The 27827-nt window shown below is 31.3% G+C and overlaps 1 protein-coding gene across 2 annotated transcripts; it reads left to right on the forward strand.

Annotated features, from left to right (window-relative positions):
- Positions 1-2395: 2395 nt before the first annotated feature.
- On the forward strand, positions 2396-26464 carry LOC129224084 (oxidoreductase NAD-binding domain-containing protein 1-like). Of its 2 annotated transcripts, none has more exons than XM_054858485.1 (7): positions 2396-2683; positions 5503-5578; positions 9809-9915; positions 14495-14636; positions 16258-16494; positions 22266-22353; positions 26204-26464. In XM_054858485.1, the coding sequence occupies exons 1-7, from the start codon at positions 2598-2600 to the stop codon at positions 26368-26370; spliced, it is 903 nt and encodes a 300-aa protein (XP_054714460.1). In that variant the 5' UTR covers positions 2396-2597; the 3' UTR covers positions 26371-26464. The 2 variants fall into 2 exon arrangements, with proteins under 2 accessions (XP_054714460.1, XP_054714459.1); XM_054858484.1 differs by having other exon boundaries at positions 22266-22362; positions 26204-26456.
- Positions 26465-27827: the final 1363 nt, after the last annotated feature.

Below are 27827 nucleotides of genomic sequence, written 5' to 3' on the forward strand. Positions count from 1 at the left end.
TATTTTTTCGAAATTTCAACCCAATTGCGGAAAATTAAGAAATTGTCAGAAAAAATTCAAATTTTTTATGTGCACTTTGCTCTACCAATGGCACATTTTCCGCACTACCCATCATTGAAATTAAAAAAAAAAGTTGTTTTTCTGCCCACCCTAATAGACAACTGCTTTTAGTCACCGTCTTCGCCCCACCTCCAGCAGCTCCAACCAGGGGTGCCAGGTTTAAGAGGATTAACTAACGTTAAAAAATTCCGCCAGGACTAGGAATTGCTTCTTCTTCTTCTTTTTTTTAATTAATTTATTTTATTTAGTTTATTTTATTTATTTATTCATTTTTATTTCATTTATTTATTTATTTATTTATTTATTTTGATGAATGAACAAAACGCAATTTTTTTCAAGTGTTCTGACTTTACTGCAGTTAATGCAAATATTGAATTTATATTTCACTAAAAAATAAGACAAATGCTTTAAATTCCTTTTTAGTTTAAAAAACTGACATATTGATTTTACATGGCGTTTTCGGATATATCACGTTTTTTTTTTGTACTGGGCTGCATGGTTTAAAGTCTTATTTGTTTGTTTTTTATATGAATTTGACCCACAAACGTAAAGAACGATGGGTACGGCAGTTTCAAATCTTTGGCCGACCTCGGAACCCGACCCAGTCAAATCAAGCAGGGACAAAAAAAAAAAAAAAAACTCCTGTTCTTAGTTTTCTTTAAGCAAGCATTCGGATTTTTTTTGAAACAGAGAGAATATTTGCTACTGCGAAAATATTATGTTTTACAAATGATCATGGCTCCCTTAGCTCATTTAGTTATGGATTTTTTTTTTTTTTTTTTTAATGGACAGTATTCATCTGACATCACTGCGGGTCAAAACCGGCACTGTATTGCATTGTGTGAACTGTCGCAGACGAAAATCCGTCACTACAGCGTATAATAACACTTGCATTTATGCGGCTTATGAACTCTTCTTTCTGTTTAAAAATGAGAGGTATTTAAAGTTTTTAACTAAGAGTCATTGTAAAAGAATGATGAACGATTCATTTAATACGAAATACTCTCTTTATTAGTGAAAACTCGAATTAGCGTTTTACTTTTCCCTTTTTTCGGCATTTTTCATGCAGTCATAAGGCTGTATAAGCCCTAAGCATGTTCATGATGTCCAAGTGTATTTGAGCGGTGCAGCAACACGGATGTCTGGAAAAATTGACCATTTCTTCAAATCAATCGATTTATATTATTCATTAGTTTGTATTCGCAACAGCATTCTCCTCCAAGACATGAGGAATCAATTTGTTAGGTACACTACCTTTAGGTTCCGTAACGATTTTCCAAAAATTGGCACAATCATAGATGATTTTCGTTAAAATTTTGGAGTGATTCAGGAAAGCGAAAAGTGCAGCACGTCGCTGCACTTACAAACCCGGACTCGTGATGCTGCCATCTGTTGGGATGCAAGGATTTAAAATAGTAAATTAGTGACAAAACTTTAATTGACTTTTTTATTTTATTACCACAGACAAAATAGGCAGCGGATAGAGCAGAGGTAAAGAACCCATTTCCAAGTAATACTGAATCGTTTCATCACGTTGTTATTGGTTGACAGATCATTGTTGTTTTCGTGGCAACGTCGCAACGTGTCCGCAAAACATTGATTTAAAGATTAACCACAAAAGCATATTTTGAAACCTTTCAAACTTGAAACTTGAAGTTTGTCTTAGAAATTGGTCTTGGAAATGGTGAGCCGGAAATATGAGTCTTTCTTTTTCACATGAAATTCTTTCTATTTAAGCGTGATTTTCTGAATTAAGTACGTCCGTCATTTAGGGGGTCAGGAGGGGTAATTTAATCCGCCCCTCCCAACCACCCTTAACTTTCAGAACTCAATGTATTTTCATATGTTTGGGCGTAGTTTTTGTTGTTTTTCGATACAATATGCCATTTTGAGTAAATCTCACGTAGACCACCATGAAAAAATTTGAAATGACGAACCTGGATTCAGAAAATATAGCTGAAAGCCACAATCATCTTTCGGTTCAACACTTTCATCAGCACTCTTCATATTATTGTAAAAATGTTTTTAAAAGTTCGTGATTATAAATAAGGAGCGTTTCTTTAGCGCTACAATGCTTGTATTCGACTCAACTGGTAGCTACCGGTTAATCTATCACGTGACAGCTAATGATCACCTGCTTCAATTAACCAATCAACAGCTTAAAACGGTAACCAGTGCGGAAACCGGTGGATGATAGAAAGCTGCGGTTAGTAATTAGTTACTCACCGGTTGATGGTTAGGTTTGTCGAACGCAACCAATATAGTCATCAACCTGTGGGAAGGTAGAGCCGATTCTATAAAGCTAAGGAAAAAGAACTTTTACTTTTACTTTCAATATTTTTGTTTTTTATTTTTACAGTAAACACCTTTTCGTAAAAATGTGTTAATAAATTTTCATTTCTGCTCTTTCTTCACTTGCATAGAAAACTCACTTTTTCAAAGTCATTAAAAATTCTTCATTAAAACTATAACCTCATACCTACGAAGATAAAAACTCTGATAATTTTTTCCATGTTGTTATTGTTTACATCTTGAAAATGATTACGAGAAAGATTACGGAATTGAAGTTCCATTCGTTTTTGAAGCTTTTGAAATTTCCTTCATTTTGTATATCTTGTGAAAGGTAAGACATTGTTCTTTTTGTCATCATTTTATTCATAATGTCTTTCAGCTGCTTCTATGCATAATCCTTGTATCTGAAATTTTGGTTAAACAAAAAATAAGCAATATAAGTCTTGAGTTGTTCAGTTAATTTTTCATTTATTTTGAATTTTGTAATAGTTTACTGCCATTGTTGACTTTTCATGATTTGCCAAAACATAATGAATAATACTGACTGTAAAGGATAATAATAACATTTAACGGAATTCTAAATTGAAATAATTGACTGCGCTTTGCGTTCATCAATCCCCCAACTCATATCCATCGATTCACTAGCCAGCAAGTATTGAACGTTTTGTTTAAACAAACAAAAATTGTTATGTTCTGGGGAGTTGACCCCAGAACTCTTACCCCACCCCATCATTGCCCGTACAGACCAACTAACCTAAAGCAAATAACTTTCTTCTAAGGTTAAAATTAAAACATGTTAGAAGAGCAGATTTCTCACTGAGCTTTATGTGTTGAGATGAGAAAATCACAAAACTGTTGTGTGAAAGAAAATATCAATAATACGTTTATTAGTTGACTATTTCCCATCTGTGCATTATTATATTGTTCAAATATGCATTTGCAAGACTCACATTGTTTCTCACCAGTCTATCCAATTTCTTAAAATTTGTTTACTTATTTTGTTCTTATTCTGAAAATATGTTTTTTAAACCTTCAAACAGTCATTATGCATAGACTATAATGAATCTTGACTCTTCTGCATACTATATTAGGTGAGGGAAAATATGAAAAAAAAAATAAATAAATAAATAAATAAACAATGATAATAATGTGATGCAAATACTGGCTGCAAAATATTTTTCTACTTTTGTGTGTGATTATCTATTTTTAAATAATGAAAGGCTTTTTTGTGTTTTGTTTTAAAAGCTATGTTAGAAACATTCAGATTTATATTCTAATCAGATTTTAGTGAATAAGTGATTGAAACAAGCGAGTGACATTTTGCTGCCAGGCTTGGGTGAAACTTTACCTCTTTCAAAAAAAGTTGCTTTGTGACAGTGGCGAATCCAGGATTTTGTTCTGGGGGCGGCTGAGGTTATTAAAATTTTATGTCTCCTTGTCATCACCAAAGTGCATTGATGTAAACAAAGGCGTTTTTCCTCATTATATGATATCTAGGGGTGTTAACAACTAATTAAACTTTCTGAGTCACACATGAAGTTATGTTAAATTTAATATTTCCTGTTAAAATTTTAAAGTCGGTATGTATCAAAAATCAAAATATTGTATTTTAGATACCATTGATAAGCAATTTGATGACAAAAATGTCAATTCTTGTTAAGGATGGGAAAAAAAAAACAACTAAAACACTCATAGTAATTGCAGGTGATGGTGTAAACGAAATAGATGAAAAAAAAGCTGAAAACTGGTAAACTAATAGTTAAAAACAGCAAAAAAAGAGACGAGAATTTTAAGATTTAATACTAAACCTGCCATTTAAAGAGAGAGAGAGAGAAAGAAAGAAGGAGGGAGAGGGAAGACAAGTATATTTATGAGGTCTGGGGAATTTTTTTTCGTGCTTCCTTCTTTCAGAGACTAAATAAAAAAATCTTTGGAACAGGTAGGACAAAATGTCTGAAATTAAAAGAGAAATTTCAAAAAACTTTTATTCCCATTACTATTGCAAATTTGTGTATCGACCGAAGAGCGAAATTAAATTAAATGAAAAAGATAGGATGGATGTATGAAATTACGTATATATATTTTTTTTACATTAAGATGGATAAACATGTTAATAAAAACTAAAAAAGAGTTTAGTTCTGGTCTGGGGTCGACTGCATCCTCATAGCCGCCCCCTGGATTCGCCACTGTTTTGTGATAAAGTTTTGCTAAAACTTCTTAAGAGCAAAAAGGGTGCATCAAAGCTTAGTTTCAAAGGGACAGGAGGCAAGGCCTTCTTAAAGAACCCTGGAGGAAACACTAGAAAATAAATGGTGACTGGACAGAAATGTACAAAAGTCAAACAATATAATGAGGCAGGAAATATATGGCACAACTTTATTCGTTACCATAAGTAAGTATCAAGGACTTTGAGACATTTTTCATACCACTTGACAAGCTTCATAAGCCTTCTAGGAAAACATCGTGACTTTGCATACGAATGATGCTATGCAGTGATGTAACACCCTGTTGAAGTTGAGGGGATTTATAAAAAGAGGCCTGAACTTCTCAGATCTGATTTTCTTATGTTCAATGACAATGCGAGACCACACAATGCAAAACCATATTGCAACTCTAAGTTGGAGCACCTACACCATCTACCATTCAATCCTGATCTTGCACCAAGTGACTTGCATCTGTTTCCAGCTTAGAAAAAGAATTTCACCGGATGTCGCTGAAAAAGACTAAAAGCACTGCTTTTGACTAAAGCACTGTTGAAGTCAAAAAAGCTGTTATGCGTTTCTTCTGCATTTCAGACCCTGAATTTTTCCTGGAGGCTTTTTTCAGCTTATCAAGCGATATGACAAATATCTCAATGGGATTGTACTTATCATGGAAAAATAAAGTTATGTCTTATCTTTGATTTCTGATTCTATTTTTGGAATTTCTTACACAACTCCTTTCACAGCCAATAGGGGAAACTTATTTTCTGACTTGCCCTTATGCCATTAAGTTCCATCTGCCTTTGTGTGCCATGCAATGAATTGTACTTACAAAAACCAAACTGTTTTTCAAAGTAAATGTTTGAAATAATATCTTCCATACCCATATATTATTATATATACACTTATTTTAAAAAATTATTTGTTTCTTTTTGTTTGTTCTAAATAGGTTTCTAAACAAAAATACTGTAACCAAGACCAGCCGCGCCGACTTCAGAATGTCTCCTAATGTCTTTCGACAAAAAGTATGATTGTTTCTTATAAATTTAGCAGATGAAATATTTTTTATCTCTATAACTAATAATTCCTCTTGCATTTAGCATAGATCAATAAAGCCATATAAAATAATCTTTTTAAGTTTGTTTCATCTTTGCAATTTAGTAACATAACTATACATATGAGCAAGAAAAATATGAATTAACTTTGTTTATCAAGCTGTGTTTCTGTTTTTTTTTTTTTTTTTCTTCATGCATTGTACTTTATGCGTCACATCCATTGTAAGCCTCTCATCGTAATATTTATTTAAGAAAGAAAAAATGTTACTGTATGTGCTGAACCCGAACAATTTAAAAGCAATGCTTATAGGAAAGAATACTGGAACATAGCTTAAGCAGTTTAAATGTTCTGAATGTTTTTTTTTTTTAATAAATGTAATTATATTTTCAATAAGATATAACCCAACAACTGGAATGATTGAGCTGGCGGTGTATTTAATGTAATTATAGTTTAGCACCCTATACTGCCATCCACAGACTTTGCCGAATTTTGTTTGGCTACCAAAGAATCAACATGGTGGATGTAAAAACATCCATCTCGTTAACGAATGTTTTAAAAAGCTAAGCACTTTCATTGAGATAATTACTGCAGATACTCTCTTAAATTTCAGCAACTTAGTTCAAAAAAACCTTCTTTTTTGCTGGTACTACTGCCTGTCGCTGGCCAAGACCGTCTCTCCAAGTTTTTCCCACCTAACTCTATCCCTTGCAATGGCCCTCCATCAGTTCACTCCTACTTTTAAGTCCTTTTCTGTGCCATCCAGCCATCTGACTGGGGGTCTCCTTCTTCGGCGTTTTCCTTTAATGTTGGAGAAAGTGAATCTTTTTGTGGGGAATGCATCTTTATATCAATATATGTGGCCCAGCCACCTAATGCGAGATGCCTTTATAACCTTTGAGTTGTTAGGTTCACCATACTTTTTGTAAATTTTATGGTTATAATATAAGCTATTCTTCAACAGTTGTCTTGCTTTATAGGACCAACAATTTTTCTTAAAATTTTTCTCTCAAAAATCAATAAAAGGTCTTCTTCTGTCCTGTTGAGAGCCTAACATTCATTCCAATACAGGACAACAGTTCTTATCTACATATTTTTTTTATAGAATTATTTTAGTTATAATGCTGATGTAATTTGATTTTAATTGGTTTTTAAGGCCATAGGAGCACCTATTAGCCATGGATAGCCTGTTTTTAATCTCAAAATATAGATCATTACAGCTTGAGATCATTTTGCCTAGGTATTTAAACTACTTGACATTCTCAAATGTGTAGTTATTTACCATCAGAGAGGCTTTATCTTCATTTCTGTTTGTTGCAATTATAAATTTAGTTTTATTTTCCTTGATGGTTAGACCCATCTTACCTGCTGCATTCTCAAGTGAGATAAAAGCGTCAACAGCGACTTGCTTAGTTCCCCCAATAATATCAATAAGCAAAAGCAAGCAGTTGGACTGTTCTTTGTAGGATGGTTCCGCTAGTTCAAAAAATACTGTATTTTGAACTAGCAGAAAATTTTAGGATCATATGTGAAATAAAAGGTGCACATTTCCCCGATTTTGGTTCACCCCTAAAAAGGAAAGAAATAAATACTGGCTCATTCTGGCAAAATTTTGTATTTTCTGCTTGCTAATTAAAGAGTTCAATTACAGTAAAAGCCTGACTGAAAAATGTGGGAAACACTGAATTCTGGCTTAATCAATTTTTTGCACAGATGCTTCTTTGGAAATGAATTAATATAAAAAATGCATGTGAAATAATACTACAAGAAATTGAAAAGGAAAATTTTATTGATATTAATTCCAACTGATAGCAACAATTAACATAAGAAACAAATCGCGGAAACTAACTAGTCTCAAAACTCAGGGTTGCAAAAATAAAATCTTTTCATACACAATATTGAAAATTGGACTCATCTCGGATCATTTTTAAAACATGTTCATTCATTTAGTTTTCCTTCTTTTTAAAATAGTTTGTTTTCTCCGAAACATGGTAAGACTTTAAAATATATAAAAGCATCAGCAATTTATAAACTTTTTCTCACATGGTGCCGTGGGTTTTATGTCCAAAAATACAGTAAATTTCATTTGCAGTTACTCGGTTTATAAATACTATCACATTTATGTACTTAATAAATTCTGAAACAGCATAGCATTGTTTTAAAATATTTAAATCAAAACGCAAAGCAAAATCAAGGGTTCATATCGTCGCCTCAGAGCAACAGTAAGATATCTTAGTGTTAATTCTAGGATTAGATGTCTTACTGTTGCTCTGTGACGACTATATGGTCCTAAAAAAGTCTTTATTTTTCATTTCCATTGTTTGGGACTTAAATAGTCCTTATTTTTTGTTTCAGGTGCTTATTTTTATTTATTTATTTATATTTATATTTTATATATTTATTTTAATTTTATTTGTTTATTTATTTATTTATTTTTGTTATTTCTTTACAAGCTTCAGTTGCTTAATCCATATGTTGCAATTCTCATAAGCTAAATCAGCCATCAGCTAAAATATTTTAGAACATTGGTTAAATTTTTATGTATTTGCTATTTAATACATATTTTCAAGTTGGCTGATATTTTAGTCAGTTTAAAAAAAAATAATAATTTCCACCTGTTACAGATGTGAATAAAGGACAATGTATTTTCATCTTTAGTTAAAAATCTCAAAACTCTGCATTATTTTAACTGGGTGATTTTTTTAAAATTTATTTTTTTTTATTTATTTTTTTTTTAATGTTTGGCAGTAATACTTAAATAATCCTTTACTCAATTCATTATATAGGAAATATTTTAAGTTGTTGTTGAGGTGTGACTTGTATATTGAATAATACCATATTGAAATAATACCCTATACAAAAGTTTACAAAGCAGCCGTTTTTAAATTAGTTCATTGATAAATACATTAATAATATCAAAAGAGTAATATATCAAACAAATTTCGTTTAGAACCTTGAATTTGATTTCTGTCAGTTGTTTTGTAATGATGTCAGGGCCATAACCAGACTTTTGTTTCCAGGAGGGTTTTACCAAACACGTTTTTGTTGAACTTTATGTGTAATTACATAATACAATAAAATCAATTAAATTTGATTTTATTGTATATTCTATGGATTTTTGTTACAATTTTAAGCCAATGTAAAAGATGATGTATTTATTCAATTATGAAAGAAATCTGATTTGTGCAGTACATAACTCTTTTGTACCCTTATTAATGTCTTTTTGAAAACTCAAAAGAATACAATAGATGCATGTACTCATCTATGCACATTCAAAGTAATACTTAAATTCATATTTTTTGAAAAATATATAAATTTTTAAATAAATAAATTTTTTAAAATATATTTTGCAGTAACCACCCTAAGCCAGGGCTAAGGCCGAAACGTTAAATACAGAATTCGTCCTTCAAATTTAAATAGTTTCGATGTTTTAAAGCTTATGGAAAACACTGTGTTTGGTGAATAAATAAATGCCGTTGATATAACATTGCGCTGTATAATTTTTCACTAACAAAAATTTTATTTTTTTAAATAAAATTGGAAAAAAATTAAATTGAAAATTTCTTTTAAATAAAAGGGTAATTATAATTTTTTCAGCAAAAAAAGTATAGTGAAAATCACTTTTTGGAATGCTTTTGAAAATTTCAGATTAGGTTTGAACCCTAAAACCCACCTCTTGCATACAACCCTGAATGATGTTGTTTCTCCCAGGATGCATGTCTGATTTATAGCTAAATATCTGCATTTTCTTTTTAAAAAATATATATTTATCACCATGATCCATTTGTTTTATTTGCTTTACGATTTGTTTTTCTTCCTCATTTTTTAACTGAAGAACAAAACTACTTTAACAAAATCTTCAACTGCAAGTGAAACAATAAATATTATATCTTTATCAGAATGTGGCAGCAATTTGTTTTATACTCCATTTGTGTAATTAGTGCAATGCCAATTGTACTTACATTAATAAGAACAACGTGATGCACTGATTGTTTATTTTATTTTGTTTTAGAACTTTTCTGCATTCATGGCTAAATCTGAATTTATATATTTTTATTTCTTTGCTGCCAAGGTTTTTTCTTTTAAAAAATATGATTTGAAATGAATATGTATCTAATTTATGATAAAATGCATATATATATATATATATATATATATATATATATATATATATTAATGTGTTTTCTTTTTCTTCAATGCAGAAAGTATATGATGCTACTGTTCAAGATGTATTTAGCGCTTCTTCAAGTACAAAGATTTTACGGCTTTTAGTTAAAGAAGATGGATTTTCTTTTAAAGCTGGGCAATGGTAAGCACAATATTTGTATTTTTACAGTCAGTGGCGCGGGGTTTTCAAAATCAGTGAGGGTGCTCAAACTGAGTCCAAAAAGAGGCGGGTTCCGAGTTCAAAACTTTCGAGGAAATGTGTTTCAGATTTTTAAGAGAAATATTTGAAGGAAAATATCAATTTTTTCGTTGTGTTATTGCCACAGAATAGCCCCACAAGTACAAAAATCAACTTAAAAGCTGCATTTCATGGGAGAAAACAGTGATAATTACAAGTTATAGAAACTTAACAGTTTAAATTTTTCTTTTTGTTATGCTTGATTCTTAAAAAAATACATAGACATAATTAGTAGAAAGTTAATTAGATTAACTTTCTTAGTAAAATAATTCTTAGTAATCTTCTTAGTAAAAATTAGTTAGATTAATAGAATTAAATTCGCTATTCATCTCATACTGCACAATAAATCATAATTTAGGTTTTTAAAGAGCTTGATTTAATGGCCGAATGTACGTTTGAATTTAGACTGAACTGTCTATTTCTATTGCAGAGTCCATGTTGCACCAGCAGGATTGATCTGAAATTTTTAAATGAATTTGGTCACTTCAAGTAAATATTGCCTTGTTTAAGAACAGAGAATAATTATAATAGTTTTAAAAAAAAAGTTGATGACAAAAGTTAAAAAAAAAATAGTGTCATCAAAAACATTTTGATCATTTATAATTAATCATTGAATGCTGATCACCTTAGTTTTGCTTTTACTCAAAAAAAAATCCTGTCATAGGAGGATAAGAATATTTAGATTGTTGTAACTAATTGTTTTAGTTATTAAACAGAACCACTTTGAAAACTGGTTTTATCAGTTTTAATATCCATAACTATTTTTACAGCAAAACAAATGAATTGAAACAAAAATTTCTAAACTTATTCTAATCAAATTTATTAATTTAATTTTAACTTGATTGAAATGATGCGTAAATTATAAATCATTTTTCAGCTTGAACAAATCTTATGTGCCCAGGGCCAGATTTAAACTTAACGGAGTTCTAAGCTATTTCATGTACGGGGCCCCTAATGTAGTTTGAACGACATTACTCTCGGTGCTGTAGGATGTTTCCCCCCCCCCCCCCGTTCACTATGTTTGTCTCTTTCCTCTGATACATGCAGCAATACTTTTACTTTTTTGAGCATGTTTTGAATGTGTTTTCCGTGACGTCCTTTTTGAATTTTGTAAGAGGTGGAATGCTATCAAGAGAGCGACCCGGGACTCCCCTTTAAATGGAGTAAAGAATGTCCCCAGTTGTAGGGGTCCCGGGGGTTTCTCCCTCGGAGGAAATTTTGAAAAATGGATATGAAATTCTGCATCTTGAAGCCTTATAAAGATGTAGTTGGAACTACAAAAATATCAGTACAGAAGTAGGTAAACAAAACTTTCTTAAAGTTATATACTCTTTCGCAAATTAAGATAATACACAGTAAAAATTGTTTATGATTCGACAAGTCAATGACAGCAGTTGACAGAGAGAAAGAATGAGAAGAGAAATGACAATGTATTGTTACTTGCTCACATTGGCTTTTAGTACATTTAGTTTTTAAACACCCCGCCAACCCACTGACAAACACAACATTGAATTAAATATAAAATGAGCAATAGTAAAAATTGCTTTAAAAGAAAAGGTGTGCAGATTTAGAAAATAGGTAACAAGAGTATAACATACTGCTCATTTCAACAGTTTATAATTTAGAAGAAATAAAATAGGAGCCCACTTTGCTCAGGATTTTCAAAGACTTATCTAATTATTTTCAAGGACTCTAGAACGATTAAAATTATTTAACGCACTTCATTTGTACTAACTAGTCTCCGATATTTTAGTACTTGATTGTAAATTTTTTCAGTCCTGTTCTAACTTTGTAAGAAACAGCTATTTTAAATTTAAAAGAAAAAAGAAACTATAGATTTCTCATGACAAGAACTTTTCTTCAGTTGCAAGTGGGGTAGAAAACGGAAAAGAGAGGTGGTGTTTTTCTTTTTCGTGCTAAACAGATTGGCAATATGTGGAAGAAGTAAGGTAAAAGCAAGCAATAACAAAATAATAATCCAAAATACCACATTCGGAATAATATAAATAGCAAGATATGTGAAACATTTGAGTCACTAAACTTAGTAATATTTTTCAGAAACGTGAGAACGTGGATTTTATTTTTTTTTGCAGAATGTAGCAAGGAGCTAAATTTCACATATATTGGCATTTCTTCTCCCTACCCCTTCCCATTTGTGGTTTGTCGACACACTTTTTCAAATTTTCAAGGTTTTCAAGCACTAGAAAATGAAATTTATTTTTTCAGATACTTTTCTCTCTTATTTTTGGAACAAATCATGCTAATTTCCAGGAGTTGGAGGCCCCAAACAAAGTGGGGGCCCTAAGCTATAGCTTGCTTAGCTTGTACGTAAATCCAGGCCTGTATGTGTCGATAAAAAATGTTAATAATAACTGTATTTAGCAACAATGTCAGTACAGTTTTATGCGGGTTTGTTTTACGTGGTTTTGATTATATGGGGTTTAAGATTTGACACTGTGAATTTATTTTATGTGGATGAGTTTTCATTTTATGCGTATGCGACAATGCAAACATATCAAATTTTCCCCTCTTTCAAAATAACTCCCGAGATTGCAGATTATGCGTATTAAACTGCATTTTTGCTTGCTAATAATGGAGCTTGAGTCACTGCAGACATTTCATGGGATTGGTTTCAGGGCTCCTTTTAGAAGAACTACCTGACAGAAGAGCTTTTAGAAGTGACAAAGGAGGAAACCAACCAGGATACCGACATTCGGGTCATACAACCAAATACGTTCACACTGAAAATTTCTTAAGTGATCATGGATGCCTAAGTGCCCCACAAATAACTACAGGAAACAAAAATTAATGACTGCCAAAAGACTATCAGAACCAGCTCCTTTTTATAAAAACTAAATAAATTTATGTGTTTTTTATGCATGGTGTGCATATGTATCGATATAAGTACGCATTAAACTTATTATATCATGAGTTATCACTAGAATGAAGTATTTTTTTATCTATGGAATCCAACCCCTATTTTAACACTACTATTAAGTCTTAATGTACGTGGCATTTCCGTGGAACGTAACCCCTGCGTAAAACAAAGGTCTACTATATTTGAGTGTTCGACAGGTTTTTCACATTTTCATCTGGTTTTTGACGTCAAAAATCCAACACTGATCAAAAGTGCGAGTAAATTGAATTTTTTTCCCTTAAACATTCAGGTGTTATTAAAAATTTTCCTTGATAAATACCTCCCCATGAAAAACTTATATTTCCATATCCGTAAACTCTACCTTCTCTTTTTATTTTTTGACGATGCTGTGTTTCAGTTATCTTTATAGATAAATGGCTACTTCTGTATGTATGTCCACGGTAAGCTTCAAAACTACTGGACCGATATTAACAATTTTTTCCCCATAGATAGCTACATTATCAGGAAGCAACATAGGCTATAATTTATTTCTAAAAAACTCAGTTCAAAAAAGTTATGATGGAAAACAGAAAATTTCATGTAATTTCCCTATTAAATGAATAAGTATAAAAACCATTGTTACAAAAAATCCTTGCCTCACAACAGCAATATTAATACTGTATTTTACTGTAATATATACTGTATATTTACTGTAATAGAAAAAAGCGTGGGGGGCCTGCCTTTTTAATTTTTGCATGAATAACAAGTGGAAGAAATTTAAGACAACTGATAAGAAGCCCCCCACGCTTTTTTTCTATTACAGAAAAATTAAGTGTTTGGTCAATTACTTTATATACTTGTCATCCAAAGATTATTTTTAACTTTTTAGTTCATTTTGCTACTAAAGCGTGTTTTTTTAGTTTTTTAAACTGTTATTTTTTTATAATGGAATGTATCTTAGTATTCTATTGCATTATTTGAGTCAGACATTTTGAATGCTTTCTGGTAAATTCATGTGCAAACATTGTTACACTCCGCAGCTCTAATTTGTGCGTTGTAAGTAATAAGCCACTGGCTATTCATCCAAAGGAAAGTTAGACCCACAAACATACAAGTTAAGCTAATAAAAACATGTTAATTAGAATAAACTAATAACTTATTGTTAATAAATTAATTTGATTATAGAATATTGCATTGTCATGGGGTCTGAGGTTCCATTCCAAATTTTAAAAGAATCCGATCACAAAAAGTAGGTGAACATTGAATTGCAAGATTATGAATTTAATTTCGGTGTAGATGGGATTGGAACACACGCCCCATGATTCCCGGAGATGGATGTCAGCGAAAAACCGCCCCTTAGACCGCTCGGCCACGAACTCTTATAAAGTGGTGGAATGTACTAACAGTATTAAGCCACTAGCTTTTAGTCCAAAAGAGAGTTACTCACAAACATACAAGTGAAGCTAATAAAAGCATGTTAAAAAAGGCACAGAAAATAGGTGGAATGATACTTGAATTATTTAAAGACATGATTTCATCTACTAAGCCTTATTTGTAAATAATTATTTTTAAGTGTCAGAAATATAATTGAAATTTTATGAATGCATATATTTTTTTCAATTTCAGGGTAGATTTTTATGTGCCTGGCATCGCAGAAGTTACTGGTTACAGCATGACATCACCTCCTAATGAAGCCAAAGAAAACGGAATTTTAGAATTATCTATTAAATATGGTACATTTCCTCCGACTTATTGGGTGCATACAAAAGTACGTTCAAAAAGCAACATTATTTATATTTGAACTAACATTTTGGCATTAACAAAACTGTAGATTGTTCTATTATTTTTAAGCAGTGATTTAACATAGATGAAAAATAATAAATTCTTTGAATTAAAATGTTAATAAAATGAAGGATTAGTATAAGTACAGTACAAATGGTCAAAATACTACAGTAACTATTTCGAATCTGCAACAGTTAAAATGCACCACAATCCTGAAATGTTCATGAATAAAATATCTGAAAAACTACTCATACATCAGGATCTCTAGAACTATGTTCCAGAACGAAATTTACGACTATATAGCAAAGTTAATTCAGCCAATGAAATCATCCAGTTATTTGCGGTGGAATTTGAAGATTTGTGTTAGCCTTAAGAACATTCTTACACATTAAATTTTTTAAACTGCAAGAATTTTCTAATTCTTCTGGAATCATTCACAATTATGTTTTTTAAATAAATTAAATCACCAAATCCTGAGTTAAACATCACTTCATTTTAAATTTGATTTTAAGTTTTTTAGTAAGTTAGTTACATTTTTTAGTAGTTTTTATAAAAATATTTTTTTTTTTTTGAAGAAAAAAATCATGCTTTTTTCAACCCTGTCAGCAAGATACGTTTGCATGTGAAACTGGACAACATTTCAAAAACTATTGAAAAAATAACAGACATTGAACTCAATCCTGAAGTAAAATCTTATTATAAAAACCGAGATACATCTGATTCTTTTTTTTTTTTTCACATTTGCTTACTTGGTTTAACCCTTCAAGTGGCCGTGACGTAAAATTCCTTCACCCAGCAATCTATTGAAGAGCGGGCGTGTCGAAAAATTTGGCCTTGAATATTCTGCTTCGAGAATGGCTGCGGCGTAAAATTCTATGGAAGAATATTCATGGCGAAATTTTTCGACACGGCCGCTCTTCGATACATCGCTGGGTGAAGGAATTTTACGCCACGGCCGCTTGAAGGGTTAAACAATTTTAAAACATCTTTTCTGTTTTTTCTTTACATGCCTCAGTTACTCAAAACATAGTTGCAAGTGTGAAATCTACACAAACTGAATCCGCCAGCAGCTATAATTTCTCACTACTATGATCAAGTATGTTTAAAGCAGTTTATGTACCTCGATTGGTTTTTAAAAATTTCTTACGGGGTTGAGTACTTTTATTTCATCGAAGCGTGTAGTTTATTTACTATTTCTACAACACCATCCTTGTTTGTAACACCACTTTGAGTTTTATTATCATAAATGCCAAAAATCCTTTGATATTGTTTGGCCAGTTTAAATTTTTTTTTCTATTGTATGTATGTATGATTGAAAAAAGTTTATTTTTCTTTACATTTTAAACATTTATGCAATGAATTTTGTTTAGGCTTTATACGGCTTTCACTTTCAGTTTGCGCTTTACAAAGTTTGTGCTGTATTTTAACTGCCTTTATTTTTTTCTGGTATCCTTGACCTACTATAATGCATTATTGATTTTTCACGTTAGATTTTTTCTTCTTCCAACACTCTTTCTTAATAAAACTTTGGAAATATGTGCATTTCTTCTGTACACATTCTATATAAATAGACATGAAAAGTACAAATATATTTACCTTCATTCTAGTGCTCTGGTGGAGAAGAAGTTCAAATTCGAGTTGGTGGTGATTTCTATTATGATCCTTTTTGTAATCAGACAGAAGCTGAAGCTAATCTTTTATTGGTTGGTGGAGGAGTTGGTATTAATCCCTTGGTTTCAATATTGTATGAATATAGTGACATGCTTATGGCAAACACTATTACTAATCCAGGGAAAGTGCACTTATTATATAGTGCCAAAACAGAAGAAGAGCTTATCTTTAAAGTAAGAATCAACGTGTTTATGTATTTGATGTACAGAGTGATCTTAAAGTGGGTGTACCCCCTTTTATTTTAACATTACATTAGTTATGTGTGAATGTATTTTACCTTGAAATCTTAAAGAGTCATAAACATCGGTAAAACATGTCATTAATACATGTTTTACCGATGGGGGTACAAAAAGGGGTTACACATAAAGTGGGTGTACCCCCTTTTATTTCAACATTACATTAGTTATGTGTGAATGTATTTTACCTTGAAATCTTAAAGAGTCATAAACATCGGTAAAACATGTCATTAAACACCACACACCTAGTACAACACTGCCACATCTCCAACCATTTTAATGCCCATTACAACCAATTTAAATGTATTGCACCTTAGCCTAAATTCTTATAGCAGCACACTGACACATCTCAAAAATAAGGTTAAAAAATTGTCTTCTGTTGTGTCTGTCTTGCATTTTAACATAACTAATAAAAATTCACCAGGACATGTATATAACTCAAAATTGACAAATTTTTACTTGTGGCAGTGTTGTATTAGGTGTGTGACATGTCAAATTCTGACCATTGCTCTCACATGTGTTTTGCTGAGCTTTGGGGATTCAGAGATGTTTTGACACAATACATGTGAAAGCATATGGCACAGAATTCAGCTACGTTACAACATGAATGGTGTTCTACCATTGTTCATGACTCTGAAGACTTCAAGGTAACTGTATAAAGCCATTCAACCATACATAACAATGTTGAAAATAAACGGGGAATCATGCCCACTTTTGGACCACTATGTATATGTATTGTCAAGTAACCACCAGTAAAACTTACAAACCAGATACTAAATAATTATGTATCAACAGGTTGAGCCCCAAGGATTGGTAGCTACCTGTTTCTTGAAACATGTCTGATGTTATTTGTTCTAGAGTTAGTGGTCTTCCCATCTACCTCTATAGATACTTTCATGCATGTACTAACAAAATGTTTAATTTTTTATTATTGCAACATTTTACTTTTACATCATAGAATAAACTTTTAATTTCTACATTGAAGCATTGATTCAATTAACACCCTAGAATTTTTGTTATATACTTTATTTTTAAAATCATATATTGTTTGCAAGTTAGTGTAGAGTTGTGAAGTCTGCCTGGGAAACTCCAGGATTTTTTTTATTACCAAAATTTGAGTCTGTCAAATACACACGTAAGAAATATCAATACCGATTAGAAATTTAAAATAAAAAGATTTGTGCATATAGTGTTTAAGAAAGTTATTAAGATCTTGAAACAAATTTCTACTAGCATGTATTTTTTTCTAGAATTGTTTATAATAGCAATTTTTTTAAAAAAAATTATGATGTGCCTGCTGCTAAATCTATAAATTCTAGTACCAAATAGGTATTTTTCAGCTATAAATCATTTATCACACAGATGAAACTTTTTTGGTGCTACCCAAGAATTCCAAGTTTTTTAATTGATGAGTTCAGGAGTTTCAGTACGAAAAACGTTTGCCATAATTTTAACTAACATCCAAATTGGACTTTATTAACTCTTTCTCATACAAGATTGCATATGCTCAATGCATCGCTTCCACGTAAAGCAACATAATCTTGTAAAAGTTGGTTTGAGTGCTAAAACATATGTGGACTGATGGAGAGGATCATGGGCGGATTTATGGAGGGGCAGAGGGGGGCAATGCCCCCCCAGTTTTGGGAGGACTTTATGTAGTAACAACACATCTTCCAAAAATTAAAAAAAAAAACATTATTTTTTTATTTTTGAATAGTTCAGAAGAGCATGAGTGGATTTATAGGGAGGGGCAAAGGGTGCAATGCCCCCCCCCCCCCCAGTTTTGAGAGGAGTTCATATAGTAACAACTTATCTTCCAAAATCTTATAACAAAAAAAAATTAAAAAAATCATGATATTTTTTCTTTTTTGAATAGTTCAATGAAAATGAAGAGAATAGTGAATGTTCTTTAAAACGAAAAAAAAACGAACATTAAATACAAATGGGTCATTTTCTCTAAACTGCTAAATTCTTGTCCTTGCTCCAAAAATAACAAACTAACTACTATAGAAATAAAACTAACGCTAGAATGCTTTAACAACATGTTTTTATGTTTGTAAAATAAGTTAAAACAAACACTCTATTATTATTATACATTTAAATAATTTTTTGACATGATAAATGTCATTCCCCGTGTGTGTCCCTACCTCCATCTTAAAGCAAAATCAGCTCTAAAGATTCAGGAAGCCATGCATATTTGTACAGAAATTGTTGTTTAACCTCTTAACAAGTGTTATGCAATGTTGTAAAATAGAAAAATAAAAAAATTTCAAGGTTTGAACTATTTTAAAAAAATAGTAAAAAATGTCCTTTGATTTTTTGTCATTCCCCTGTCAAGGAATGGAATGAATGTTTCTCACACCTGGTAATAGTTGTATTAACTCATAATTTAAACTTTGAATTCTGGTCTCATAAGATCTTCAGAAATAATCTTAATTAGTTCTTTTTGAATAAATACACGGTGTCGAGTATATTCGGATGATCTCAAGTTAAATCTTGATAAGTATTTTTAATGACTGTTATTACCCTGTCTTTGATAATTCATTTAATTTTGTAATAATCGCTCAATGAATGATTGACTCTTGTTTGTATAGAGTTTCCCCCCCTTACTTTCAGTGACATTGATATTTGTTGTTTGCAGTTATGACAATATATAAGTTAACTTTAATTTTTGTCATTCCCCTGTCGTCCTTCCCCTGTAGAATGTAAGGGAAACAAATAACCACAATAACTACTTTTTGGACACCACGACATTTTATCTTTTTCAATTTCATAAAAGTAGTGTTTCCTTTTCCCACATAAATTATAATATCGTCAGTAAAACGCATTATTTCTTCTAAGTGTCATTCCCCTGGCACAGTGAATGCCATTCCTTGCCCTGTCCAAATTGCGCTGTTTAGGGAAAATGACTCAAATAGTACAGCTGTCACTGCGGTACTGAAAATTGGTCTAAATTCACTATTTTGGACTGAAAACCATTTGAGCAAGTATATGAATGAAAATATAGGCTAAACGAGCTATGCATTCAGCTGCAACACTTATAAAAATTGACATTTGGGACCCTCCCTCCCCCCTCCCCAATTTGCGCTAACAGAACGATCTACTCGTTACGATTTGTTTTCTCTCATTTCAGAATGCTTAATTTCAATTTGCATGATTTCAAAAACTAGATGTTTTGGGCTGTTACAGACGAAAGATTTCGAAGAACCTTCTGGTATCACACCTTCAAATGAAATTGGCTGATTAAAAATGTATGCTATTGCAAAAGAAGTACATAGCTAAAAGGTTTTTGTACAGCAAAATACAATCAAATGTAACAGTTAACACCATACTCAACGAATGTATGTAACAATGAAACAAAAGACTAGAAAAATTGTCCAACCATTGAACAAACAGAACGTAAAATCACTGTAAACAATGTGTTAATTTTTTAGGGAAAAAAATTAGGAATCTCAATCCCTAGCAGTTCAAAACTAAATTTCTGATTTTCCAGAATCATATATTGTAAGGAAAACGTCTGGATAAAAGAAAAAGTGAGGGAGATATATTTCCGGCACGAAAGCTTTGCACAATTCTTGTAAGATCGCATTATTACCTGATGAAATGTTTTTTTAACTGTGTTTTCTTTATTTTTTAAAGGAAAAAATTTGTATATATATGAAACTAATAGTTAGAACTGTACTTCATGCGCTTGGAAAATTTTCGGCTTGTCTTTTGAGAAAAAAAAGTAAATACTATCGCAAACTGAATAAATTTCAGTTATCTGAACGTTTTGATTAATTGAATCTTTTTACTTAGAGGGAAAATACCATTTTTTTTACTTTCTATATACTGTTTAAAAATTAAGGTAAGTCATAATCATCTAAGTCTAAATGAGACAGTTATTGTCATTATTGAAATCTGAGTAAATCAGTCATCCAAAGTTTCGGAAAAATTTGCTGAAATTTGATAAAAACCAATAAAAACCTTACACAGATTGGTAAAATCGTAAAAATCCTTTAACTGTAAAAACTGACGAATTTTCGTTAAAATTACAAAAAATCAAACAAAAATCTGCATGTAAGAGTGAATTACAAGCAAGGCCAGATTTGCCTATAAGATAAACAAGCTATAGCTTAGGGCCCCTGCTTTGAAGTGGACCCTTAACTTCCAAAAAATTGTGATTCGTTCCTTAAAAAAATGGAAAGTGCCTGAAAAACTAATTTCATTTTCAAGTACTTGAAAACCTTGAATATTTGGAAATGTGTGGCTACAAACCTTAAATTTTAAAATTTCTAACAAATTGCAGGGGTAGGAATGTCAAAATGTGTCAAATTCAGCTCCTTGCTACATCTTGCATCAAAAATGTAAAAATCATGGTTCTCGCGTTTGTAATATATTACTTGAAATACACTTTTTTGTGACTCACATGCTTCACATATTACTATTTATTTAATCCCGAATGCAGAATTTTGGAAATTCTTTTGTATTGATTGCTTTTATCTTACTTTTACTGCATATTGTTAATCTGTTTAGCCCGGGGGAAAAAATGATACACTACCCCTATTCTTTTTCGTTTTCTGCACTACTTATAATTAAAAAAAAGTTGTAATGAGAAATTAAAGTTTATTTTTTCTTTTAAACTGAAAATAGCCGTTTCTTACAAAGTTTGAACAATACTGTACAACTATATAATCTACTACTCAATTTCAGAGACTGGAAAGTGCAAATTATTGGTTCTAAAATCCCTGAAAAGAATTGGCGCAGTATAGCCTACCAGGGCTCTTGAGCCAAAAACCCAATTTAACTAACCAAACTTTGAAATTAATTAGACAACTCTTTGAAACTCCTAAGCAAAGTGTGCTTCAGTTTTATTTCTTATCAAGTGTATAAATTAAGAATTGTTCAAATGGGTAGTATGTTACTCTCTTTATACCTATTCTCTAAATCTGTACATCATTTCCTTTAAAGTATTAAATTGCGTCACAAAGCACTTTTAAAGCATAAAACGTAAAAAAAAAATAATTTGCCTATTATTTCCAATTAACCCTTATTAGACTTCAAAATGCAGAATTTTATATCCATTTTATATGATTTCCTCTCGAGACCCCCGGGTCCCCTAAAATTGGAGACATTCTATATCCCACTTAAAAGGGAGCCCTGCGTCACTCTTAATACCAGCCCCTTCTCTTTTAAGTTAAATTCAAAAAGGACAGCATGATTACACATAGTAATGAAAACGGCACATAAAAAAGTAAAGAATGGCCTGATGCATCACAGGAAACAGATAACAACATGGGAGAGGGGGGGGGGAGGGCAATTAAAAATGTTGCTCCAAAAAAAATCCTGCCCCCCCAAGAACTCAGTCCTAAATCCGCCTATGGAGAGGATCCACTTTGGAGCATTTGCTGTTTGGTCCCAATAACGTGCTTCGTTCTCCACATGACTGGCTTCATAGCATTAAAGATACAATTTCACACTTAAAACCCCTATATCTACCTTTCCATCTGGTGGGTAGTAGAACATTGCTTAAAACAGAAAAATAATATGATGTTGTGCTCTTTGATACATAAAACTAAAATTGTTAGTTTAGTAGACAAATTTCGTATATCAAAAATATGAAATATTCAAACTGTACTGAATTATTGTGGCTTTTAATTGAAAAGAAAAACTTTTTTTTAGATGCTCAACCTGTAAAAATGTTAACAGCTTTGAATTTTCTTTTCTAGGAAAGTTTTACTAACATGGAGAAAGAGCATCCATCATTACTTTGTCGATACTTTGTTACGGGCCAACTTGAAACTAAACAAAGTCCAGGTATTACATGTGAGTTTTTTTTTACATTGTTAGAAAAAAAGACATAGTATTTTTCATGCATTTTTAGGCTACCTTATAAATTGATTCCCTCCATCCTACTTTAAGGAGGAAAATCGGAGGGGGGATAGAAAACCTGCATTTAAGTCAAGTATACTTTCTGAAAAAAACAAACGTTTTGCCACAATTTTTGAACATACACATAATAAAAAGAAAGAAAATGAAATGTAATGAACATTCTTACGTTAAAAAAAGTCTCATTTGTATTCTTTAGGACAAAAAGGGTTCATTTCTGCAAATGCAATTGTTGTAAAGGGTTCTATTTCGCTGTTATGATTTTTGTTGGGATGGGGGATGTGAACTTCACCTATAGATCTGAACCTGATTCAAAATCATTCTTGGTTTTCAAAGAATTTAAAAAAAAGGTTGTAGAGCTTTTTTACTGAAAATTCAACAACCCTTTCTAATCTTGAAATTGAAAATGATCATCAAAATATTTGCAATAAGAAATCAGCTTTCATTAAATTTTTTTTATTTAAATGTAACTAGGGTAAACTGCCAGTAGTTGGCCAAATGGTAGAAGTTTCTAGGAGTTCTATTAAGTTTTCCTGACAAGAGTATACAGGAAATATTTTTAAAAAATAAATGTGTCAGGACTAATCATAATGAATCATTTTTCTATTTTTTACTGTTATTCAAATTGTTTTCATCAATAGTAGTTTTGAAAGATTTTGTCAGTAATTGACCACTTTTTCTACACAGCAAAAATCAAATCTATTCTTTTGAAATCAGATACATCTATGTATGTTCATCTAAAAGTCACTATGATTGGCTGTTCATCACATGTGAATGACGTCATCACATGTGAACTTGATGATGGGCATACACCAGTGATGACATACAGTAAAACCTGTAAAGTTGACCACCTGTCTATGTTGACCACTTTTGTCGGGAATGGAATTTGTCCTATCTCATATAATGAAGGAAAACCTCTGTAACTTGACCACCTCTCTATCTTGACCACTAATGTACGCCGAATTTGGTTTGGAGTATTGTAAAAAACCCTTTGTAAGTTGACCATTTGGTTTATTTTTTTTAACTTTCTTCAGCAAATTATTTTATTTTATTATTTATTAATTATTATTATTATTATTATTATTTGATAGCTTTCTAAGAATGTTTTTAATGCTTTGATGACAGACTAGCATTTTACTAACTAAACAGCAGCATAAAGCTTATGCTGCTCTTTATTCTCTAAACTTGTTTTTCATTTGTTGTTCTATTTGAGATAGCTTTTTGTACTCTGTTCAATGAAAATAGGTGTCAGTAGAAAAGTTCAAAATCTTTTCTTTCAGTAGCAATATGATGTGGCAACACAGGAATTGTGCAAAAAGAGCTGACCCGGATCTATATATTTTGGGCCCCCCTGCAACAAAATATGTTGGGCCCCTCCCTAGTGGCCAGCAGTGTCTATTTGTAAAGTGCATAAGTCTTAGTGCTAGTTTTTTCTATTTTATCTTCAATTTCTAGCGTCATTAGCCCCTTTAAGGACGCGGGCCCCTCGCACTGCGGATTCACAGATCTGGGCTACTAATGACTAAAGTTACATGTTTCTAATGCAAGGGATTAAGAGATAGGACATTTTAATTTTGCCTTTATGAACTGGGAGAGTCGAGTTTGTTACTCTTTGTGCTATACATAAAAAGGCTTCAAAAAGAAAGTTAGTTGAACTTGAGATTAATAAAAAGTACGAAATATTAAAATTAATTGAAAATGTAAATCCAAAGGAAATTAGCCGGCATATATGGAATTTCTAAACCTACAGTGTCTAATATAGTTAAAAACAAGGAAAAAATAACAAAATTATTTTTTGTTTATTATTAAAAATACTAATAGGTATTTTTAATTATTGTTTCACTTTCAATAATGTTAAACACTGAAAGTGAGTTTAACAGAAAGAGTAAGGGTGAACAGCTCAAAAAATGAATACATGATGCAAGAAATGACAAAAAAAAAAACATTACCGCCCTTTATAAGTTGACCACCTGTATAAGTTGACCACCAAAGTGCTGAACCGCAAGTGGTCAACTTACACAGGTTTCACTGTATAAGGTTTGAAAAGTAGCCAAATGTTGCCAAACTTGGCAACATTTGATAATTTGTCCACCTTTGATATTGCCATCTTCGCAATATTTCTTAAATTTCTTTCGAAGCCCCGTAGACTTCAAGCAGATATAATGCTATCACCATGTAAATCACTGCAGGATTTGAATCTAGTCACTGTAAATGCTGGTTACTGTCCAATTATTAAAACATTACTATTAAATATAGGGTTGGTTGGGGTAAGTGGAACCCCTTTTGAGAGTAGTTCGTTTTTGAAACCTTATACAAAAGTTTTGAAACAAAAACAATTAAACTTATTCTCTTATTTTATCTTGAACATTATTAATAAACTAAAGTTCATCAGTATTTTCCAAAAAAAAAAATGCTTTACATATTCTAAACAATTGCATTTAAAAGACAATTAGATAAGTGTCCCCACTAACCCCATAATATGCGGTGAGTGGGTCCCCCCTCCCCTTTTATTTAAATTAAAATCAAGCATATCTAAAAAAAAGGTGTAAGGAGGTTTTACTTGATGAAGTTTAAATTTTTAGGATGATTTTTTTTTTAACACGTGTATTTAAGAAATATTTACTGTCATTTAAATCTGTATGACAGAAAAGTTTTATACAAAAAACAAAATAATTACTTCTGAATTTTATTGAAAGCCTAAAGGTATACAGTAGACCCTCGTTTTACATGGGTTTATTTTACGCGGTTTAAGATTTGACACCTTTATTTTATTTTACGCGGATGAGTTTTGGTGTTACGCAGATACGGCAATGCAAACAGATAAAATTCTCCCCAGTTTCAAAATCCAAACTCCTAAAGATTGCAGATTATGCGTAATAAACTGTATTTTGACTTGCTAATAGTCGAGCTTGGACCACTGGAGACATTTTATGCGATTGGTTCAGAGCTCTTTCCAGAAGTAAAGTTATTAAACTCACTGGAAGAATAGGTTTTAGGAGAGACAAAGGAGGCCAAAATCAATGAGGATACCGACATCGGTGACACACAACCAAAAACGTTCACATTCAAAATTTTGAGCCATTCCTAGAAAATAGAAATGATCTTTCTGATTTGTAAGTGAAGGAAGATTCTTTGGATGTCCGTATGTGAGGGAACCCACTGGAAGATAATAGTCTTATTTGCAGCTCTTAGAAGAATCACGTTCTTTTTAATTTCCCAGAGATGACATTTGATTCGGTGATTTGGATCTTTGTAACCGCCTAGATAGCTGTTCTGGAATCAACCAGGATTACAGCTTTGGAAAAATCGTTTAATCTAGATTGAAGATTATGAAGCACCAGGAAAATAGAAGGATCTCTGCATCAAAGTTAGATTTGTGAGAACCAACAGATTCTCGGACGGAGAAAAGATTACTATATACACCAGCGCCAGCTTTGTAGAATTAATATTTACCTCATGAAATACAGCTTCAACTAATGACATCTCTCACTAGTACTAAAAGATACTTTCTTAAAACTTTCTACGTATCTTTCTAAATGTTCTATCCTAACCTCCAATTTAAACTTCATTACAACTATAAATTACAACAGAGAATTCCATGGAATTTGAGAAATTTGTTCTAGTAATCAAATAAAGAATATCTACTTGTTGATTATTGCTTTTAAATTTTGTGCTCCAGCGGTCTATTAGTGCCAGATCACCCTATTTAAAAATAATTTTATCATGCGTCAAACTTTTAATGCTGAGTTTAAAATTTTTAACTGTTGACTACTTTTAGATTCCAGAATAACAAAAGATGATGTCATACAGTCGATAAGAAAATTGCAAGCTGAGAAAACATTATGCTATGTTTGTGGGCCATCCAATATGACAGATGAGGTTGCAAGCTGGCTTCATGAATTGGGCATTGATAAAGAGCACATAAGATATGAAAAATGGTGGTGACATGTGCAAATGTTTAATCTATGTAAATTATCTATATGTAGGTATTGTTAATAAATTGTACTCATGAATATTTTTGTAAATTAAACAAAGTATTTTTAGTATCATTTGGATTAAAATATATTGGGGTTTTCAAACAAATGAAACTAAACAAAGAATTTAATAGTGATTTTAATTAACAAAACTTGGGGTCGAATCATACATGTTCAGTACCTGCAGAAGTTTCATACAAAATACATTTTGCATTGAAATAAATTGCCAGAGTTGAAGAAAAGTATTGCTATCGTGATGATTTTGATGCTCAAGTTATATTTTATCATTACCAAAATTATCTTCTACAATAAGTACATTTTTTAACATGACCTTTATGCACACTGAATGAAACCATTATATATATTTTTTTGGAAATACTGTCATTTTTTTAGATTAAATACAAATTCTTTCAACTAGTATCAGGACGTTTTCTATGTATTTTTGCTGTTTATATAGCATGTTAATTAAGCTTAAAATATCATCAAAATTGCTTTTAAAAAATTCACTCTTAATTTCATTTTGAAACCAATCAAGAAGGTAGATATTTGAAAACTCAAAGATTGTAATTGACATTGTCCAAATAGCACAAGATAAATTCAACAAAACAATCTTATGAAGTGATATGCCATGTAATTTACTTACATTTTTAATGAAATGCAAAAAACAAGGTCAATAAACTGCAATTGGAAAAAGTCACAATGCTCTTCCTTCAGTAAATGTTGCAAGGAGTATTATTATTATATAAAATATTTTATGATGGCATCAAATTTCAACAGCTCTAATCAAGTTAACTAAATAACTTGTATGCATACTTTCAAAAATAATAAACAGTTGTAGTTGTATGTAGTTTTGTAAGAAAAACTGCTTAAATAATATTTTATTGTTAAAATTAATAGAATAGCAGATAAAAATTTATTCTGATCTTTAATAGAAACAAGATATTATCTTCCTGGAAGACCAGCATAAATGCATTGCTGTGAATGAATATACTACTTTTGTGCTAGACTATAAAATAATTATCACAATTATTATTTGCACAATCCATTTGGCCTTGATTTACAAAATCTGAATTGACAATTAAATGTGCTATGTCATTCATAATCAGTAATTTATACAAACCTCAAAAGTACATAAAATTCAATACAGGAGGAACACTTCTATTATCAAAAAACTTTCCTTATTTTCTTTCTATGAAACCAACTTATTTTTAAAACCAAACTTTTAAAAATTCAATGAAAACAATTTACTTGCCTCTCTTTTAAAACATTTACGAGAATTTATCGATTTGGAAGCCCAAAATAAAAGCAATATCTTGAAAATTGGATTTTTTTTTCTTTTAAATCTGAGTTCTCTTATTAAATCAGGGCTTGTTACAAAGAGTTTGACAAATCGTTTCTTTCTAGTTCAATCAATATTTGTTTCTATTT

Source organism: Uloborus diversus, chromosome 6, assembly GCF_026930045.1.
Source record: "Uloborus diversus isolate 005 chromosome 6, Udiv.v.3.1, whole genome shotgun sequence".
In the NCBI taxonomy this organism is placed as follows: domain Eukaryota; kingdom Metazoa; phylum Arthropoda; class Arachnida; order Araneae; family Uloboridae; genus Uloborus; species Uloborus diversus.

Excerpts from the sequence above, each read along its gene's own strand:
- LOC129224084 (XM_054858484.1), top strand. The coding sequence starts at position 2,598 with ATGATTACGAGAAAGATTACGGAATTGAAGTTCCATTCGTTTTTGAAG. Across the intron at positions 5,579-9,808 it reads CTAATGTCTTTCGACAAAAA|AAAGTATATGATGCTACTGT; the intron begins GTATGATTGTTT and ends TCTTCAATGCAG. Across the intron at positions 14,637-16,257 it reads CTTATTGGGTGCATACAAAA|TGCTCTGGTGGAGAAGAAGT; the intron begins GTACGTTCAAAA and ends CCTTCATTCTAG.